At 36.4% G+C, this 21853-nt stretch overlaps 1 protein-coding gene across 4 annotated transcripts in view; it reads left to right on the plus strand.

The window, feature by feature from the left end:
• lig (lingerer) overlaps nucleotides 1-21853 on the plus strand; it is a 409731-nt gene that overhangs the window by 79319 nt on the left and 308559 nt on the right. For 3 of the 4 annotated variants that reach the window (XM_067095720.1, XM_067095719.1, XM_067095721.1), the window contains 3 exons: nucleotides 11073-11418; nucleotides 19308-19525; nucleotides 19670-20311. In XM_067095720.1, coding sequence (XP_066951821.1) covers nucleotides 19357-19525; nucleotides 19670-20311 — 811 coding nt within the window. In that variant the 5' untranslated portion in view covers nucleotides 11073-11418; nucleotides 19308-19356. Of the gene's footprint in view, nucleotides 1-11072; nucleotides 11419-19307; nucleotides 19526-19669; nucleotides 20312-21853 lie in introns of those variants that run through there. The other variant, XM_067095722.1, reaches the window with a different exon arrangement.

Consider the following 21853-nt stretch of genomic DNA (forward strand, 5'->3'; position numbering starts at 1 on the left):
AGCAATCAATGTTTTGGTTTGGAAATCATTTACATGGTGATTATTTTGCAATTTTAACTCAGTTCAGAGTGCTTTTCTTGCTTCTAGTTAGCATAAATGGACCTCTAGATACTTTATTTATATGGGGCAAAGTTATTTTTCGTTATACTGTACGAGGTGTTTTTAAGTCGATATAAGTTAAATATGTCCCATTGTTAAATTAATTTAGCAATTATTTTTGTTAATAAATGACGTTGGCCGTTTTGGGGCGTTTGTTTTGTGTAAAAATATCAAGATTCCATTCGCTATTTTCACTTGATTTCATCATAATACGAACTTTACGTATTTATCGTTTATCGGCGTAAAAATAGCAGTAATGTGTTCTTTCATGCCCAGTTGCTTTAATTAAAATACTTTCTCCAATTTTATTTACGGTCGAGTTTTATCCATGTTGCCGATGCACGATGATTTATAGTCATTAGCAGCTTGGCACATTGTGTTCTCAGTCTCAGCTACAACTTGCAGCATAAATTTAGCAGTATATTTCCTTGCCAATCTTTTATCCATACCGAATAACGGTATGATGTAAAAATATATCAGTCCTATTCTACTTTATTGTCCTTTGTACTATAACCTACAGTAATTGTGTATTACCGTACAATGGTTGAAGTATTACCGTATGATGGTTGAAATACAGGCAAAAGGGCTGTTGTTATCCGATTCGGTGATAAACAAAACAACAGTTTCTCAGTCGGTTGTTTATGGCTGTACGCATTTACGCAAGAGTATAACATTATGAACAATGCTTGTATCATTCTCTGTTACTTTTTTTTATTAGAAGATGGGATAAAGAGTTGGAGGAAAAGAAGTTGGTCTATTGTAATTTGGTCTCTCCCGCTGCCTGATTGTATGCTGCTGCCTGCGCCCGCGTGAAATTTTAAAATATTTTATAAATCTTGTTGTGTCAGTATTAATTGCTTACCCCATTGCAAAATCGAAATATCAGAAGGTGAACTATCGTAACTCAAGCACTACCTGAGTATTTTAATAGTTTTATCACAAAAAGTGCATTTAATCATGAAAATGAGATGAAAATACAGTAATTAGTAAATATTTCTCAGTGAAAAATTCCGTGAATGAGTGGATTTTCAGCGAATAATCCGTATATATGTTCCCTAGAGAAATCCGCAAATAGGTGAGTCTGCGAATCATGAGACTGCAAATATGGGGTGTTTACTGCATTTAATAGTTAAACTAATGATAATTCAATACAAAGAGAAATTTAATAACAATCAAGAAATTTAATAACAATCAATAGAAAATTATACCTGAGTATTTTAATAGTTTTATCACAAAAGTGCATTTATTCATAAAATGATATCATAATTAGTGAATATTTCTGAATGAAAAATCCCCGTTTTCTGCGAAAAAATTCACAGAGAAACCAGGAATACCACACACACATGTACCCATTATACTGTACTCTATATTGACATAATGTAATTCAAACATCAAAACGATTATGCATCTTTTCCATGGATCTTTTAAAATGTCATGCCTTACTTCACTGTCTCCAATAATGTATACAGTGATCCCTTAAAACCCCCCAAATATAAAAATGCTTATACCTGAGTATTTTAATAGTTTTATCACAAAAGTTCCTATGCATTTATTCATTTTGATCTCCTATCACAGTAATATGAAAAAAAGATCATCCCATATTTGATAATGTTTACGTTCTGAGAAAACTGAAGCCAGTAAAAATAATTTTTAGTGAAAAGAAACAAATTTATCAATGAAATTATTTTTAATTCTGTACATAAAAGATTATGATACAGTAATTCATATTTCATTGAGAGAGAGAGAGAGAGAGAGAGAGAGAGAGAGAGAGAGAGAGAAATGGTGTGTACTGTACAGCACAGTAGCTTGGGACGAGACTAAGTCTTGACTAAGTCTTGACAAGCTGGTGATGAGAGTATACAGTATCCTTTGAAATTCGGATTTTAATTAAATTTAAGATGAAACATCATGATGTTCCATGTACCAGAGAAATTTTGATCTCAGGCATAAAAAAAAAAGAATCCCATGATTTGTAATGTTTACGTTTTGAGAACCATGAGAATTAGGAAAATAATTTTTTAGTTGCAAAAGAAACAAATTTGTCAATGAAATTATTTTAATTCTGTACATAAAAGTTTATGATACTTTACTGTATATGGGAGACTGTATAGCCTTGACATTATACTGAAATCTATATTTTACAGTGATTTACATAATGATATTATTCTCTTATGTAACATCAGCAGTCCTAGTCTCGATTATGCATGATGAAACATCTGTTTTCCATAATATATGGCTGCCCGATATGGTGGTACTTTTTAATTTTAATTTTTCGATGAATATTTCTGAAAAATCCGTGATGCAGTGATCTTTTAAAATGTCATAATGCAGTGAACCAACAGTACTACAGATATCAATAATTATTAATGGAATTAATGAAATATTTGGAGTCTTCATATATCAATTTTTGAAATGTATATATATTTTCTTATATTGCTTTGTATTATTGAAAATTGCGATCATATTGCTTTTGTCAATGTTTTGGTTTTTTGGTTTGGAAATCATTTACGCTGTGTTTATTTTGCAATTTTAACTCAGTTCAGAGTGCTTTTCTTGCTTCTAGTTAGCATAAATGAATCTCTAGATACTTTATTTATATGGGGCAAGGTTATTTTTCGTTATACTGTACAAGGTGTGTTTAAGTTGAAATATGACAAATATGCCTCGTTGTGAAATTAATTTAGCAATTATTTTTGTTAATAAATGACGTTGGCCATTTTGGGTGTGTTTGTTTTGTGTAAAAAAAATCAAGATTCCATTCGCTATTTTCACTTGATTTCATCATAATACGAACTTTACATATGTATTGTTTATCGGCGTAAAGATAGCAGTACAGACGCTTTGATTAAAATACTTTCTCCAATTTTAAGTACAGTTGAGTTTCATCTATGTTGCCGATGCACAATGATTTATAGTCATTAGCAGCTTGGCACACAGTTTTCTCAGCTTCAGCTACAACTTGCAGCATAAATTTAGCAGTATATTTCCTTGCCGGTCTTTTATCCATACTGAATAAGAGTATAATGTAAAAATATATCAGTCCTATTCTACTTTAACATTATTTGTACTATAACCCACAGTAATTGTGTATTACCGTGCGATGGTTGAAATACAAGCAAAAGGGCTGTTATTATCCGATTCGGTAATAAACAAAACAACAATTTCTCAGTTGGTTGTTTATGGCTGTACGCATTTACGCAAGAGTATAACATTATGAACAATACTTTTATCATTCTCTGTTACTTTTTTTAACTAGAAGATGGGATAAAGAGTTGGAGGAAAAGAAGTTGGTCTATTGTGATTTGGTCTCTCCCGCTGCCTGATTGTATGCTGCTGCCTGCACCCGCGCGAAATTTTTAAAATATTGTAAGGTGAACTGTCGTAACTCGAGCACTACCCAAGTTTTTTAATAGTTTTATTACAAAAAGTGCATTTAATTATGAAAATGTGATGAAAATACAGTAATTAGTGAATATTTCTCAGTGAAAAGTACCGTGAATGAGTGGATTTTCAGTGAATAATGCGTATATATGTTCCCTAGAGAAATCCACAAATAGGTGAGTCTGCGAATCACGAGATCGCGAATATGGAGGGTTTACTGTATTTGGTAGTTAAAGTTTTTATCTTTCTCTTTTTATTCAAGTTTTTGGTAGCTACAATATAGTCATTTTCTTGGGAACAATTATTATTCAATAAAATATTAGTAGAAGCCAATATTATTAATTTTGCTATTTTTTCTCTCTACTATGACCTTCATTACTTATTGGAGCAGCATATTTATTAATTAACCTCTGACCTTTATATGGGTATTTAACATTCATTAATGTCCATCAAATGTGATGTAAAAAAAATTGACATAATCTGCAACTTGTAAATAAAAAGGGAAACAGTGATTTTTTCCAAGAGTTTGTAAAGTTTAAATGAGATACTCATTTAATATTTGTAAAACTAAATGAACACTGTTTTTCAAATGTGGAGGAGGAGAATGCTTTTCATGACAGTTGATATGAATGTTTCAGGAGTAAACCCTCTTCTGTATCATGAAGTTTTTTTTAAAGAGCTGAATGGCACATAATGAATTTCATTTTCTAAAATATGATTTCCTTCAAAGGAGAACTGTGGGAGCTTCATTGTTTTATTTATATCTTTTTGGCCAAGCCAATTATTCCTGGTACATCTCAACAAATGTACTGAATTTCTGCCTTTAAAATCAAAATATGGTTTCAAGTGAGTTTCATCCACCATCAGTACCACTGTTTTGTCATTTGGTAGTAATGATTTACACATATTTTTATATACATCAGAAAATTTGAGTCATTTTGTTCTGATGCTGAGGTGAACTGAAAAGAGAGACTCCCGATGGTAGAGTATCTCGGCAGTATTAGGAATTTCGTATCTCTCAGGAGCCTAAAACCTTGAGGGGAACAATTACAAAACAAAGGAGACAATATTACCAACTCTGATGAATAATCAAATTTATTCAGTCAGTAACTGTAGTTGTTCAAATATGAATTTCAGCACAGGCAAGTGTTTGATTGATCATCTAAAATTATTGCCAAAAATGAAACCACTAATTTTATAACAGCAATGCTATTGCAGGTTTAAGAAATACACTCAGCAATGTCAGCTCTTTGCAAGTTATTGAATATCTACTCAGTGATATTCTTATCATGAACCTCTGTAGGAATCTTTAAATCTCCTAAGTGACGTACTTCAGAAATATGAATAAACGCATGTACTGTGCAGTTAGCCTTCACTGTAGGTAGGGTATTGTGTTGTACAGTATGCTATTTCATAAATCTGTACTCAATTGTTACCTATGGAAGAGGAAAGATGGTCTTTTAATATTTGTACAGCATGTATATATGAGCATTAAAACAGTAATGCCATGAGGTTAGCTTAGTTATTGACATCCCTTCTGTTTTGTACCTGTAACCCTATAATACTAGGCCAGTCTAATTTTATTCACCTTAACCAAACTAGGTCCAGTAAGGTTTGTCCCTTAGCTTTGACTACTGACAATGGTAACTTGCCTATTTCCTGATCACTAGCTACGGAAAATAAGTCTAATCCTTCCGGCCAGCCCTAGGAGAGCTGTTAATCAGCTCAGTGGTCTGGTAAAACTAAGGTATACTTAACTTATCCTGCTCACTATACTGTACTTCCATTTATGATGAACCTATAACTTGTATGTCTGTGCCATTTCCAAAGCCTTTGCTAAATCCTGCAATGGGAGTTGTATGACATAGGCTATGCAGGGAGTTAGTGACATAGTCTACACTGGGAGTTCTGTGACATAGGCTACACTGGGAGTTGTTTTACATAGGCTACACTGGGTTTTGTTTGGACATACACTACACTGGGAGTTCTGGGACATAGGCTGCACTGAGAGTTGTTTGATATTGGCTACACTGGGAGTTGTTTGACATAGGCTACACTGGGAGTTGTGTGTAACATAGGCAACACTGTAAGTTCTGTGATATAGGCTACACTGGGAGTTATTTGACGTAGGCTACGCTGGGAGTCGTTTGATGTAGACTTTACTGGGAGTTGTTTGACATAGGCTACACTGGGAGTAACTGCGAGTTATGTGACATAGGCTACACTGGGAGTTGTTTGATGTAGGTACCTTGGGAGCTGTTTGATGTAGGTACCTTGGGAGCTGTTTGATGTAGGCTACACTGGGAGGAGTTTGATGTAGGCTAGCCTGTATTAGATTCTGTTCAGTCTAGTTTATGTGAATTCCTACAAAAATTTAATCTAGGCTAAATCAGTCTTTCTTTATATTATGCTTTACCTTGTTAATCACAACACCTACCTAAAACTTTTTTTCAGGCTACAGTCTGCTTAGGCTATACCTGGGTGTAGGCTATACCTGCACAGGCCTAACTTATGTTACCCTATTGGACAAACCTAACAGTAGCTTGTTTGTTTGTGTTCCCAACGTGGCATAGTGCTGGTTCCAGTGTGGTGAATACAGACTTTATATTAAAGTCGAAAGTTATCCTAATGTGGAATGGAATGGAATGTGAAATTTAGACTTGAAGCCAAGCACTGGAATCCAAGGTATTATGCAGCACTAATTATCGTAATGTTATCCAGAGGCAAAGTCAAATATTTGTTGCATTGAACTTATTGTTGAGTTTACCTACTTGCCATTGTAAGTTCGTTCAATAAAACACACTAGATATATCTGTGGCACTCTGCTTCACTATGCCATGTAAGTTTTGCGGTCCAATTAAAAAATAAAAGAACGGAACCACGAGAAAACCTTGTACTCAAAAGATGTATGCGAAGGAAGCTCGAGAGAGAAAGAATCGCTAGCTTCGGACCACCAGGGTCAACATCATGACGTCATATCCAGCATGCGTTATTTCTCAGTGGTCTTGGTAATATGCCCCCGACGACTTTGTTCGTTGCCGACCCTTCCTCCTTCCTTACCCCTACAGAGCTTCCGTGCCTTGCCATCACTCCTATGGGAGTGATTTCCCCATTGTCATCTTCGCTTTTCGCTTGCTTTGTCAAGGAGACTGCTGCCCCTAACCCAACTTTTGCTCCTTCAGGAGAGACTGAGGAACTGTGGGTGACTGGCTCTCTCTGGGCCTCTCGAGTGTTTCCCTTGGAGCAGGGCTAGTCACCTCAGAACTCCCAGTGACTCATGCTACCGTAACAGCCACCAATACGTCTGTTATGATGACACCTATAGCAAAGACATCAGAGAGTGTAATGACTCATGCTCTACCTTTAAGGAAGACGTGTCATGGGGCTTCCAAGTACCTGCCTTTCTCCACAGGGGAGATAGAGGGATCTCTTGTTGGCTCTCCCCAGTCTCCGGACTTGTGGGACGTTTCACAGGTTTGTTCATATTTCTGAAATACGTCACTTAGGAGATTTAAAGATTCTTACAGCAGTTCATGATATGAATATCATTGAGCAGATACTGAATAGCTTGGAGAGAGCTGACATTGCTGAGTGTATTTCTTAAACCTGCAATAGCGTTGCTGTTATAAAATTAGTGATTTCATTTTTGGCAATAATTTTAGATGATCGATCAAACACTTGCCTGTGCTGAAATTCATATTTGAACAACTACAGTTAATGACTGAATAAATTTAATTATTCATCAGAGCTGGTAATATTGTCTTCTTTGTTTTGTAATGAGTTAGGAAATTCCTAATGTTGCCGAGATACTCTACCATCGGGAGTCTCTCTCCTCAGTTTATCTCAGCATCAGAACAAAATTACTCATATTTTCTGATGTACATAAGAATATGTGTAAATCATTACTACCCAATGACAAAACAGTGGTACTGATGGTGGATGAAACTCACTTGAAACCATATTTTGATTTTAAAGGCAGAAATTCAGTACATTTGTTGAGATGTACCAGGAACAATTGGCTTGGCCAAAAAGATACAAATAAAACGATGAAGCTCCCACAGTTCTCCTTTGATGGAAATCATATTTTAGAAAATGAAATTCATTATGAGCCATTCGGCTCTTTGAAAAAACTTCATGAGATAGAAGATGGTTTACTCTTGAAACATTCATATAAACTGTCATGAAAAGCATTCTCCTCCTCCACCTTTGAGAAACAAAGTGTTCATTTAGTTTTACTAATATTAAATGAGTATCTCATTCAAGCTCTACTAACTCTTGGAAAAAATCACTGTTTTCCTTTTTATTCAGAAGTTGCAGATTGTCAATTTTTTTTATATTACATTTGATGGACAATAGTGAATGTAAAATCCCCATATAAAGGTCAGAGGTAAATAATAAATATGCTGCTCCAATAAGTAATGAAGGTCATAGTAGAGAAAAAATAGCAAAATTGATAATATTGGCTTCTACTAACATTTTATTGAATAATTATTGTTCCCAAGAAAATAACTATATTGTAGCTAACAAAAACTTGAATAAAAAGAGAAAGATAAAAACTTTAATTACCAAATACAGTTAACCCTCCCCCCCATATTCGCAGACTCACCTATTTGCGGATTTCTCTATGGAACATATATATGCATTATTCGCTGAAAATCCACTCATTCATGGTATTTTTCACTGAGAAATATTCACTAATTACTGTATTTTCATCTCATTTTCATGATTAAATGCACTTTTTGTGATAAAACTATTAAAATACTCAGGTAGTGCTAGAATATGATACTTCGATTTTGCAATAGGGTAAGCAATTAATACTGACACGACAGTATTTATAAAATATTTTGAAATTTTGCTCGGGCGCAGGCAGCGAGAGAGACCAAATTACAATGGACCAGCTTCTTTTACCCCTACTCTTTATCCCATCTTCTAGTTAAAAAATCAAAAGGGAATGATAAAAGTATTCTTAATAACGTTATACTCTTGCATAAATGCTTACAGCCAAAAACAATTGACCGAGAAACTTGTTTCGTTTATCATCGAATCGGATAACAACAGCTGTTTTGCTTGTACAGTATTCCAACCATCCTATGGTAATTCACAATTACCGTGGGTTATAGTACAAATGACGTTAAAGTAGTATAGGACTGATATATTTTTACATTATACCCTTATTCAGTATGGATAAAAGATGGGCAAGGAAATATATTGCTAAATTTATGCTACTAATGACTATAAATTATCGTGCATCGGCAACATTGATGAAACTCGACCATAATTAAAATAGGAGAGAAAGTATTTTAATTAAAACTACTGGCATGAAAGAACACATTACTGGTATTTTTACGCCGATAAACGATAAATATGTAAAGCTCGTATTATGATGAAGTCGAGTGAAAAAAGCGAATGGAATCTTGATTATTTTACACAAAACAAAGTCCCCCAAACGGCCAAAATCATTTATTAACGAAAATAATAGCTAAATTAATTTTACAACGAGACATATTTAAGTTATATTTCGACTTAAAAACACTTTGTACATTGTAACGAAAAATAACCTTGCTACATATAAATAAAGTATCTGGAGATTCATTTATGCTAACTAGAAGCAAAAAGGTGCTTTGAACCGAGTTAAAATTGCAAAATAAACACCTTGTAAACTATTTCCAAACCAAAACGGCGATCGCTATGATTGTAATTTATAATACACAAGCAACATAATATATTCAATATTATTGGACACAGTGAATTAAGGCATAACATTTAGAACCATGGAAAAGATGCATATTCATTATGTTGATGTTTGTATAATACACTAGTCTTTGGTGCCTGACCTGTTTAAATATGCAGTTATACGTGTTTTCTTTTGGCGGTGTCAAGTATTCGCTGATTTAAGTATTCGTGGGGATGTGGATTATGGTACCTATCCCCTGCAAATTCCGGTGTTTACTGTATTCATAAGCTTTGCTCCACTGTTAAAGCACAATACTGTGTATATGGAATGAGGTGGCAAGAGTGTATGCATAGGGGGTTTTTTAGGGGTGATTTCTATCATCTGGGATTTTCTGTGGTCCGATAGTGGCCTGTGGTGCTCTTTTAGATTTGACATGCCAGTCGCAAGATAAACTTGATTGGGGTTTTGAGTGTAGAGTAATTTAGATAGATTTTAGTGCTGCTTTCAATTTAGTAAGTCACAAGGCGCTTACTATTTATAAACTTAAGAATCTTGGAGTGGGTGGATATGGTTGAGGTTTACTTCAAGATTTCCTTACAGATGCGCAATAACAAGTTGCTGTTGATGGGACCTTTAGCAGACCAAGGCCTATTGTGTTTGGAGTTCCACAGGGCAATATTCTTGGTCTGCTGTTATTTCTAGTGTATACAAGTGATATGGTTGTTGGCCTGGAAAACAAGATTATTCAGTATGCCGATGATGCAATGCTTGTGGGTGTAATAAAGTCTCCACTTAGAGAAATGAAGCTGCCTTTAGCCTCAGTCATGGCATGGAGCAGATGAGTGAATGGTGTAGTTGGTGGAGTATGAGGTTGAACTCCACCAAAACGAAAACATTATTGATTAGCACATCTCTTACAGATTTTCCACCCTATCCTCCCCTTCAGGTGGATGGGACTTTGCTGAATGAGTCTGGAGCTTTTAACTATTCTAGGTGTAACTTTTGACTCACATCTTACTTTTGAGAAAGTAACGAAAGTTTTATAAATGCCACACGAAAGTTAGGTAATGTATGAAAGGCTTCATATATTTATAACAGTGATAAAATCAGTACAACCTGTTTTAGGTCATTTTTCCTTCCTTTACTAGAATACTGTTCTCCGGTATGGATAACTGCTTCTGCCAGAGATTTATCTCGTTTGATAAAGTGGTTTGTGGTGGTAGGTTTCTGTTTCCTAATAGTAGTAGTTATGACTTGGACCATCGGCAGATGGTCTCTTGTTTGTCACTTTTTCTTAAATTGTATTTCATCAAAGGAGTAGGGGGCTGGCAATGTCTAAGTCTGAACTGTTTTGATAGTGACTGCCGAGTCCTGTCTTTTCTCGAGTAAGAGGCACATATGGTTTTATGTGCGGTTGGGAGCACCCGAAGGCACAAAGATCTGGCATTCTCCTTTTTTATTGGAGAAAGGTGCAAGCCTTGTTCTAGGGATCTAATGGAACTGGATGAGTTGTTACTCCTCCAGAATCCCTGCAGACGGAGCCAGAGCAGCACTTTATGGAGATTTTGCTCATGGGTAAACTTAGGTAGGCTATAGGGTAGCCCATATATACTTACATACTCTCTTGCAAACAAGTTTATGCCAGAATTTGGTTCCTGCCATACATGCAATAACCTTACTCTATTGGAACTTTGTGCCTGTCTGTATTTCCTCCCATTTAAGAATTAAGTCTCTATATAAAGAATAAACCTGCACAAGGGAGACCAACCAGTCTTGGGCTCTCTTTGAGAGGAATTGATATAAAGGTAAGGGTTTGTATTTCAAGGAAAACTGCAAATTATTTGAAAAATTTTTATTTTATTTTTAGTCTTTATTTGAAATGGTAATGGTGGCTATCATAAACATTATTATTATGTAGACAAGGCAGATGTCGTATTATGCAAGGTACTGTAATGCACTTGGAAAGGGATCTTCATCTTGAACAGAAGGGAAAGGCAATGTTCTATAGTGTCATGTAAACATAGTTTATGCACTTAGTGTTACTTTGCAGTGCATGTACATTTTAATGGAAAAAGGTTGTATAGCAGCAAATTTATTTTTTGTATTCTAATGAGAGCTGCAATTTTATAGCCAACAGAAGCAGAAAATAATAAAGAAAATCGACGGCTTGATTCTCGTGAACGAAGTAGCTCCAGACCCAGAGGTGGAGGACCGCCTAGGTTTAGAGGGCGAGGTGGGGGTAGCAATCGAGGAGGGCGTGAGAGGTGAGTAAAGTTTGAATGGTAGGTTGTACATAAACCATTGTGTGTTGTAAGATGAGACAGTCTAATGCACAATCTCTCTACCTAATAGTTTGAATAACATTTTCATTTTAATAGTCCCAGTTATCATTGAAATATGGGTAGCCTAGATTTTTATCCAGTAGGACTGGCTCTAGGAAAAGTCAAAGATTAGGCCAGTGTTGATTAAATTTCATACGATAAGCTTCGTAAAATGCATAAACAATAGGCTCTTGAGCAATCTTTCAAAAATGCACACTACATCTACTCCTCATGCATGCTCTTTCCCACCTGCTCCTGTGATTCTCTTACTCTGTCTAGCTGGCATTTATTTGCTTACCCTCCCCTCCCTCTCAATGCCACATTTTTTAAGAAGTTTTGTTATGGCAAAGGTCAAATTGTGGAATGATCTTAATCATTTAGTGGAATTTTTGGAACATTAGAAATTCAGTATTGGTGCAGATGCTTTTTTTTTTTTTTTAGAGAGAATTACACAAGACCCTTTTCTTGTGTGTAAATCTTGATATATTGTTCAGAATACACTTGAAATCCTTGAGTTTTATAAGTGTTACCATCCTCATTGTCAGAATGAAACTAGTCAAAATTTCTACAAGGACAGATAATTTACATCGGGTTCCTGTTTGATCTTTTGACTACTTGACCATACTGGTCTTTTGCTGTTGTGCTGCCCATCTGCTGCTGAGTGGGGTTGTTCATCCTTTTTGGGGTCACGATAAGCAAGTTTCCATCAGACAAAGAAATAATTATGGATTACTAGCTTCTTTGATAAATATGGAGAGCTTAGTATCTCTAAGAACGACAGACTTTTATCTAAAGCATTAAAAGATTGCCTTCAGACATTTTTGGTATGGAATTAATTAGGACCCCTCCAGAACCTGCAGTACTTAATAAATCTTTGCTTTTGTAAAAAAGTTCGTTATCTTTAAAATTCATGTTATGACTTAAATCCCAACAATATGGCTATTGCTTTTGCATCTTACATTAACATTTTTTTAGCAGTTCTTTTGTGTTCCCTTTTGCATTTTTTGAGATTTCTTCCAGTCTTCCTCATGTAAGCCAGGTTGCAGATGTTGCAATTACAACATATACCCTGGCTTTGTAATTTTTCTCTTATTATTTTCAATACCCTACCTTTGTCATTTTTCTCTTATTATTTTCAAATTTATTTTTACCAAGGTATGGGTAGTGTTGGCAAAACAAAATATTAAATGTAAGTGCTTTATCCCTAAGGTTTTTGGTGACTTCTAATATACTATATTAGGGTATTTTAATTATATTTTCCTTCCTTTAGCAACTGTTTTCTCTTATTTGAATACTTTTGCTGTTTTAAGAGCATTGTCCAGGAACCTGGTTGAGCAGACTAAATCATGAAAACATGTTTATTCCTACACAAATACAAACCTTTGTTCATTACACTAGAATAAGCTTGTGAATGCTTGCTGGAACAGCTTTTAAAACCTACTGACAAGGTCATTAACAATTGACAGGTAGGAGGAAGCCCTGCCCACCCCTTCAGTCTGCACTCCACTTTGCCTTTGGCTGCCATCAGACGCAGATATCTTTTCTTTGGCTCTCTGCACCTACCTTTGCTGTTATAAACCTTATGCTTTGTGGTTTTGAGTTTTTTTTTGTGAAATTTATTGTGTCTGATAGAAGATGGATCTACTTCCTCTACACTGAGGAAACCACTTGCTATTAGGTGCTATCCTGGGAAAGACAGACCCTGCAAGCATTTTCTTTCTAACATGGAATACACTTGCATACACTGTACATGTATTGCAGAAAACATTCCAGAACAATGAGTAAAGTTTGCTGTAAAGAAGGCAGCTAGGAAGACCTCACTAGTGTCATTGGGGGGGAATACAGTACTCCAATGGTGACACCAAAGTAGGTATTCAGCACCTTCCTTTCACCTGCTAAGCTTCCACTTGCCCTCCCTTTTTCGTACCTTTGCCCCTCTTTGTAGGACGGCAGGGGGCTGAAAGGAGCATGGCTGTGTGCCCTTCCATACAGGTGCAGTAGTAGTCTGGGGAGCTTTATGGGGATCAGAGGAATTCAGGGCCTTCCTCTGCCCTGCAGACAAAGTACCAGCTGAGTTTTGGCCGCAGAGCCTTGCAGAGACCACTAGGCCTTATGTGGCTGCCTAGTGAACAATAGCATCCCTGTTCTTGGCATGTATCCTGTCCACCAATCTCTACGTCACCTATGAGAAGAGGAAGGTAGACCCCAGAACTGGTCAGTTTTTGAGTGCAAGTACCACCACCAGTCTGAGACTCCTAGAGAGTAGGGAAGTTAACAACTGCATTTTGTGTGTACAGGTAGTTCCTGGTTTACGAAGGGGGTTCCATTTTTACGCTGGAGTGTAAACTGAAAAATCATCAAAAATCATCAAAAATCTTAAGAAAACCTTACTTTTAATGCTTTGAGTGTATTGAAAACGATGTAAACTGCATTTTTGTTGAGTTTTTCATTAAAAATCCAAATTTTTATTATTCTGCTCTTTTGGAGCCATATTTCTTCCGTCGGATCAGCGTACGAGGTGTCGTAACCCTGGAACATGCGTTGTAAACTGGGAAATAATTTCTGATGATTATATTTGAAAAGCGTTGGAACGTCATAAGCCTGACCCGTCGTAAACCGGGGACTGCCTGTATATATATTATGCTCTTAATCCTGGGAATTTGTTCCTAGGTTTGAGTCTAAGAGTCCTAGATGTTATTAATAATTAATTTGGGTTAATTCCTTTTTGGGGGTTAGGGACCATAACTGCTCGAGTTAAGCGATAAGTTGGAACACCCCTCTAAAAACGCTTACAGCTGCCTGCTTTAATTTAATAGTTCAAACACCAAAGACCCATCTAAAAATGCTTATAACTGCCCAATTTAGAAGTTCAAACACCAAATATACCTTAAACTATCATCCTAAAATCCTTTAGTATAATTTCAAAGTCATCTTACAACGTTATCCTTAAAAGTTGTCCTGAGAGAGAGAGAGAGAGAGAGAAAATAACATTTGCTCATTAAAAATATTTAATACACTAGTGACAGTATGTACACAAAGGTAAATAAAGATTAAATTCACAAAATTAGGTTATAAGAATATACTGTATCAGTAAACATTCAACTAAAATCAATCATAAAGAGAAAAGGGAACACTCCCTCACAAAGCATCAGAGTTACAAGCCAATCAACAACTAGTAAAGCTGATATCCAGCTGTGTGATTGGTTGCTACTATCTCTTCCAACCAATAGCATGTCGTGTTACAAGCCATTCAGCATCGAGGTAACATACTCTGCTGTGTGACTCCTACTTCTAGCCCTATCTTTCTATCTTATCTATGTCCATCTATTGCTCACATTCTACTAGAATCCTTTGGATATAGAGAGAGAGAGAGAAGCACTGAACTGAGTTATGTTTATGTCGGTTAAAAAATTTTTATCTTTCTATCCATCTCACGTTCTACGTATCCTCTGGCATAGAGAGAGAGAGAGAGAATTTTGCTCAGGTGCTCCCCCTTTATGGTCAATACATCAAAATGATTGACAGGCCTTCACCCCTCCCCCTAAAGTTGGAGACAGAAAAAAGATCAGGGAAAACAAAATATTGAGCTAAAATCTTTGCTAATTTATTATATTTTCCTTGATGGATTGATAATTTGCTGTGTTTACATTAATATTAGAAAATTAGTAAATAATTTATCATACAAAACAAATAAGGATACATGTTGCATATGCTTAAAAATTCTCTCATGTCAGTGAGAGAGAGAGAGAGAGAGAGAGAGAGAGAGAGAGAGAGAGAGAAATACAACTCACACACTAGTGACAATACATACCAAAGCATTGAGCTACAAGCTTTGTGAATGGCTGTTTCCAAGTCCCACAACCAATAGCATGTCGTCATGTTGAGAGAGAGAGAGAGAGGGGGGTGAATATCTCTCTCTCTCTCTCTCTCTCTCTCTCTCTCTCTCTCTCTCTCTCTCTCTCTCTCTCTCTCTCAGTACATATTACAATGATAGATGATATTGAGGGAGTTTCCTTTAACATTTGATTGATATTTTGTTGTTTTTACATTAATATTAATATTTGAAAATTAGTAAATCATTTATTGTACAAAAAATAGATACATGTCACAGAGAGAGAGAGAGAGAGAGAACAAAAATATAACTCATATACAGTACATAAAATGCATCGAGCTATAAGCTTTGTGAATGGCTACTTCCAACTCCTTCAACCAATAGCATGTCATCATGGAGATAGAGTTGGGGTGACCATTTTTTTTTTTTTTTTTTTTTTTTTTTTTTTTTTTTTTTAAGAGTATATATATTACGATGATAATAGATTAGTATTTAGGGATTTTACTTGAACATTTGATTGATATTTTGCTGTGTCTACATTAATATTAATATTTGAAAATTAGTAAATAATTTTTGTATCAAAAATGTATTATGTCATGAAAATGCAGTAACTAGTGAATATTGCTATGCAAAAAAATTTGTGAATTAGTGAGTTTTCAGTGATATATTTGGAGATAAGTTCCACAGGAAACCCTGTGATTAACTGAAGGCGCAATTGCTGATGTACAATCTAGCAGGGACCCACTATATAAATATATATATACAGCTCATAAAAATTTTTTAAAGGTTGCTCGGATGGTTAGCTATGCTATGTGGGTGGAAAGAAATATTGGTAATGAGAAGGGAGTATTGTGTGGGTGATAGAACTGGGAAAGTGTTTTGAAGGGTGGCAGCATTTTGATTAATGAGAGCTTTTGAGACTGTTATTAGCTTAAAAGCACTAGAGTCACTTTATCTCTTTTAATTAGCTGTGGCAGATATGTCATAAGTACAGTAACGTATGGTAGAAGGTGTGTGGATTGGGAAATCATGATAGTTTTTGTAAACTTTTTCTCTAATGGCAAAAATGCATGTGTTATTACATATCATTAGGTTTTTTGCTTTTGAATGGCTGATAAGAGAGAGCATCATGAAAATTTCTTTTCTGACTGGCTACATTTGAAGAGTATTAGTGCAATTTATAGCAAAGTGCTCGTCATTCCTCTGTCCAGTGGCACATCAGACCTTGCTATTTGTCATTAGGACAGTTGGTGTGTGTTTGTGTTGCAGTGCATTTTTTCCTCTAAAGTCTCTCTTGCCTTGTTGCCTGCAGCATTGCAGGCGCTGTGTGCTATGTTTGGCCCCACCTCCTAAGATGGTCAGGACGGTGCTGACACTGCCAGAGATGCCAGAAATCATTGGGAGAATTGCAGGAGGATGGTCAGTGGCACGTATCACGGAGGAGTATAGCATTGCTAGGTCTACCTTGCAGAACATCAAAGCACCCAATGCCAGTCTGAAGATGTATGCAACCGACTTTGGGAGTAAGACATCCGGGAGTTAGGTCCACAAGGTGATGGCAAAACCCTGTCATGAGGAAATTGAACAATTGGCTTTGATCTAGTTTTCATCAGGAAAGGGTGGCTGGTGTGCATGTGTGCAGTGCTGAATTGAATGCTGCTGCAATGAAGGTTGCAGGTCTCGATGGGGTTGTGAACTTTAAAGCATCTGCAGGTTGGCTTTTTGAATTAAACATTTAACATGTGCATTTCAACAAAAAGAATCATGGCAGAGCTTTGGATGCTTCCAAGGAGGAAGTGGAAGAATTTTGGCAGACACTGAAAGACTTGATGAAAAAAGGAAAGCCTCATTTCAAGTCAGTCATACAGTGCTGATGAAACTCATCTAATATATTGCTACTCACCCAAAAACACCATGGCAAACAAAGAGAAAAGAATGTACCTAGTTGGAAGCATACAAAGCAATTTGTCTGCTTTATGGACAAATGCTTTTGGTGTGCATTGTTGCAGTCTAGTGGTAGTAGGACATTCAAAGTAACCATGTTCCCTCCATGGGTTGATGGATAATCTCCCAGTGATTTAATATCATTCAGTGAAGGCTTGGTTCACCTCCAAGATCATTTCTGGTTGGTTCCAGAACAACTTTTATAAAGAGGTTATTCTTCATGGGACCTTAAAATTGCTAGCATTGGGTGAGGGCTTTGCATTTTGTGGACAGTGCACCTGTGCATCCTAATGCAACCCAGTTGGTTGGTGTAATACAACTGGACTCTTTCAGCAGATGGACCAAGGTTGTGTTGAAATGAAAATGGTATACCAGAGGAAGTATCTGGAAGAGGTGATAGTGGTATTCAAGGACAAGGAGGAGAAAGAATTTTGAGAATCTGTGAACGTGTGCAGCATCTGCCATCTACACTTTTGCAGATGCTTGGAATGACATCACCATACAAACCTTGAAGCACACTTGAAATTGTATTCTGAATGGGAAGAGGGCATGATGTGGAAGATTTTTGTGCCAAACTCACCAAGGGAGATAATAACAGAGTTCTTTAGTATGAGACACAGGAGAGGTTGGACAACATTGGTGGCGATCCTGGCTGGCAACTTGTGTTTGACAGTGAGATAACTACTGCAGTTGCTGCTGGCGAGATGGAGAAGGAAGCCCTGGAAGTTAATGTTGAAGATGAGTCTGCATCACAACCAGCGCCTTCATATAAAATACCTGAGGATGGTCTTTTATTTTTTAATGTTTATCGAAATTATGGAGAATCCCAACATTGACCATAATGCCTTCCTCAGGGTGCTGGAGTTTGCTGAAGGTGTTCAAGAAATGCAGCATATTGTCATAGTAAACCAGACTTTTTTTAAGAATACCCTTGACAGCTTCCTCAGACCCCTAAAGACCTTGCATCCAAGCCCATCACCATACACTTCTTTGGTAGCTAGGTCATTAAGCTCAGAAATGAGGTAAACACACAGCACCTTGTGTTGACATGTGAGGTTCATTCAACCAGGAATCTAATCTTTCTCTGCCACCTCTAGGTGGTTTGGACCCTTTAGGCACCTAACACCTCTTCTGACAACTTCACCACTTTCTGACCCCAAGAAGGTACAGGAGGCACAGGACCTTGACAGTGCAGTGGTGTTGGAGGAGGAAGAGGAAGTGTAAACCTCCTTGCATGTTATTGAAAGTCTGGCCATTGTCCAAAAATCTACCTCCTGCCTGGTACAGTGTTAGAGTACAGTACTTAAGAAATGCAATTTATTTCTTCCTCTTTCCTATTTTCTTAAAATATGTATAGATGAACTAAAATATCTCAGAGGAGAATGAATGGAATTTAGGGAAGCAAGTGAATTATTCAATATAACTATAGAAGCTTAAAAAATAAGGAAAACATTTTGTGGTTATATTTTTGTTAAAAATTCAAAAATAAATTTATATAATGAATTATGCTGTATGTAAATTACATGAACTTACAGGTTAACCTTGGGGTTCCTCCCCTATATAAATCAAGCATTGGTGGAATAATATTGTGGGTAAAATTGAAGCAAGTCTCATCAACCATAAGCTAAGAACACAAATTTATATTGTAGTGGAGCCTTATGCTGCCACTGTGGCCAGTAACAGTCAGTTTCAGTTGACATGGGGTTAGTGCATTAAAGTTGAGGTGTACTGTATGTATGATATTCATCCACTGTTGAGGACAGACTGTGGAGCAGTGCAACTTGAATGCTTGAAGGCATACTGTTATGCATGAGGTGAGTTTATGTGGCGTATGGGAAATATTTTAGTTGGTTCCTTAAAATGTTCCATTTAGTCCCAGGTGTGATTTTAACCTTTTTGTAAAATGTTATACATTAATAATTTCCTCTGCCTTTCTCAAACTTTGCACCCTCTTTTAAGAATGGTTAAGGTAAAAATTACTTTATGATAATTAGTTATCTTCCAGTAGTTATTCACTTTTGCCTTGAGTAAATGTCTTTTAACTTACTGTTTTCAGTGATGGTTGGGATGGTCCTGGTCGTGGTGAAGGTTCACGTCGAGGGAGGATGACCAACGGCACTTCTGTGACAAGAGGTCGGGGAGGCCGAGGTCGGGGGGGTTCCGTAGGTCCACGTACATTCCAAAATCGACAGGCTCCAGGTTTTCCGGATTCCATTGATACTTGGGGTCCTGTCACAGAAGATAAACCAAACCATCAAAACAATTTGAAGATAGGTATGAGCTGGTGGTCATATGATCAAAGAAATTTTTATGTACAAGTTCCTTCTTGTCCTCTATTCATATTGTATAATTTGCTCTGGTTAAAATTTTTTGTTGTAAGTTTTTCATGTTTGTTTTATTCACTGTTTGAATCTCCAGATAATTGGGATGATGAACCTCCTGCTAGTTCAGATGACTGGGACAGTGAATGGACTGGGTCTTTGGAGGAGACTACTGTATTTTGTCCCTCAAGCAGTTCTGTGGCAACCAACATTACACCTGTGTTGTCGGAAAGTTTACCAGACCCAATGGCTGTAGGAAATTCATCAGTTGGATCTGCTGTGTCTTTGGCACCAACACCAGTTTATGTTACCACCCCTCAGTCATATGCACCTTCTACGACCGCCACATATTCATCGGCTTCAGTTTCTACATATTCTTCAGCTACGTCGTCAACAGCATCTATCACTCAGCCACAGACTATGGATTTAGCGGCGTTGCTGCAAAAGGCAGCACCGCAATCCACTCTAAGTGGTTTGGTTCCTCCAAGTTCACTTGGAGGCACCAGTAACAGTAATAGTGTTAGTGGTGGAGCTACCTTAGTATCCCCTGCCCCAGGGTTGAATGTTGGTGGCCAGCATGGTATTTTAGCAGGACTTAGTACCAATGTTGGAGAATCTCTTAAAGCTGGGAGTCTGGTGGGCAGTGTTGCAGCCACTGTCCCATCTCCTGCATCATCAGCGCCACCTCCGTATTCAAGTCCTACAGCTCAGTTACAGGCGGCTATCTTTTCAAACTCAGGTGAGTTCACATATTGAATTGCAGGAAATTTAATTTTAGCTCTGAGGGTTTCCCCTCCTTCCCATGTTTAATTTTTACTGATGTGATGTACTAATTTCAGGTTACTATAGGCTAGCTTGTAAGTGCAGTTTGCCTGTATATAAATGCTCAGTGTTGTTCGTAATCATTTATTAATTTTCACGACATTATGCAGTATTTCCTGTGACAAAGGCAGTGAACGGGTATAAAATGACCAATAATACAAAATCATTACCTTGCCAATATGTAGTGTATTACACACTTCTTATTAAAAACTAATACAACAGTTTCTGTTTATAAATAATTTCTGAAGTTGCTGTAACATACAGGCAGGGTTATTTACCTTTCATTTTAAACCAATTTTATTTTGGATTAGATGTTAGTGAATTACAAAAGCATTTGTGCAACTTCAGTATTTGCTGTTTTTATTTTGAGTGTTATTCTTTAAATAGGAAAGAAATCTTACTACTATTCTTACTAAGAAAAATAATTTTCTTGGTAACTGTTTTTACATTTATGGTGTTTTATTCTAATTAGAATGTAGTGAAAATTTTTAAGAAATTTGGAAATAATAAATGCAGTTATATAACCAAAAAGGTTAATGAATACCTGTTAATATAACCTTATAACTGAATAATTCAAGACGAAAGAATTTCTATTTTTTAGATTAATAGATGACCATCTTGCAAAACCATCTGCATTCTGCTGTGAAAGTAATTTTCTCAATGTATGTATGGTACACTTCTCTTCATCCCCTCCACTGTCCTTCTGCTAAGGGTTTGGTTTACTTTGTGTCTTCTCCAACTATATTTATGGAAAACATCTTCCTCATCTAAACCCTTCTTCAAATCGTCCAGCACATTATCACCCCTGTAGGAGGGTAGTGCTTTCAGTGCACCTCACGCAGTGCACTATAGGCTTTACTTAACCCTTAAACACTGAGCCTCTATTTACAAAAGTGCCTGCCGTATGCCGGCGGCGTTCGGGAGTTAGCGCTGAAGCGGAAATAAAGTTTTTTTCAAAAAATCACAGCACGCGCTTAGTTTTTAAGATTAAGAGTTCATTTTTGGCTGCTTTTTTTGTCATTGCCTGAAGTTTAGTATGCAACCATCAGAAATGAAAAAAAATATCATCATATATAAATATTGAAATGTATGACAGCGCGAAAAAAAAATTTTGTATATAATTGAATACAAATAGCGCTGTGAGCAAAATGGTTAAAGCTAATGAGCTATTGTTTTTTTTTTTTTTTGTTGTATTGTACACTAAATTGTGATGATTTTGGTATATAACAAATTGTAAAACGATCAAAGCAACACAGAGAAAATATTATCACAAAATGATGCATGAATTAAATAACTTGAATGGACGTAAAAAAAGTTTTTTTTCAAAAAAATTCACCATAAATCAAAATATTGTGCTAGAGACTTCCTGTTTGTTGCAAAATGAAGGTAAATGATTGAATATTACTAGAATGTAAGAGTTTTAGCTTACAATTGCATTTTTCGACCATTTCGGTCGAGT

The sequence above is a fragment of the Macrobrachium rosenbergii genome, chromosome 51 (assembly GCF_040412425.1).
Source record: "Macrobrachium rosenbergii isolate ZJJX-2024 chromosome 51, ASM4041242v1, whole genome shotgun sequence".
Lineage (NCBI taxonomy): Eukaryota > Metazoa > Arthropoda > Malacostraca > Decapoda > Palaemonidae > Macrobrachium > Macrobrachium rosenbergii.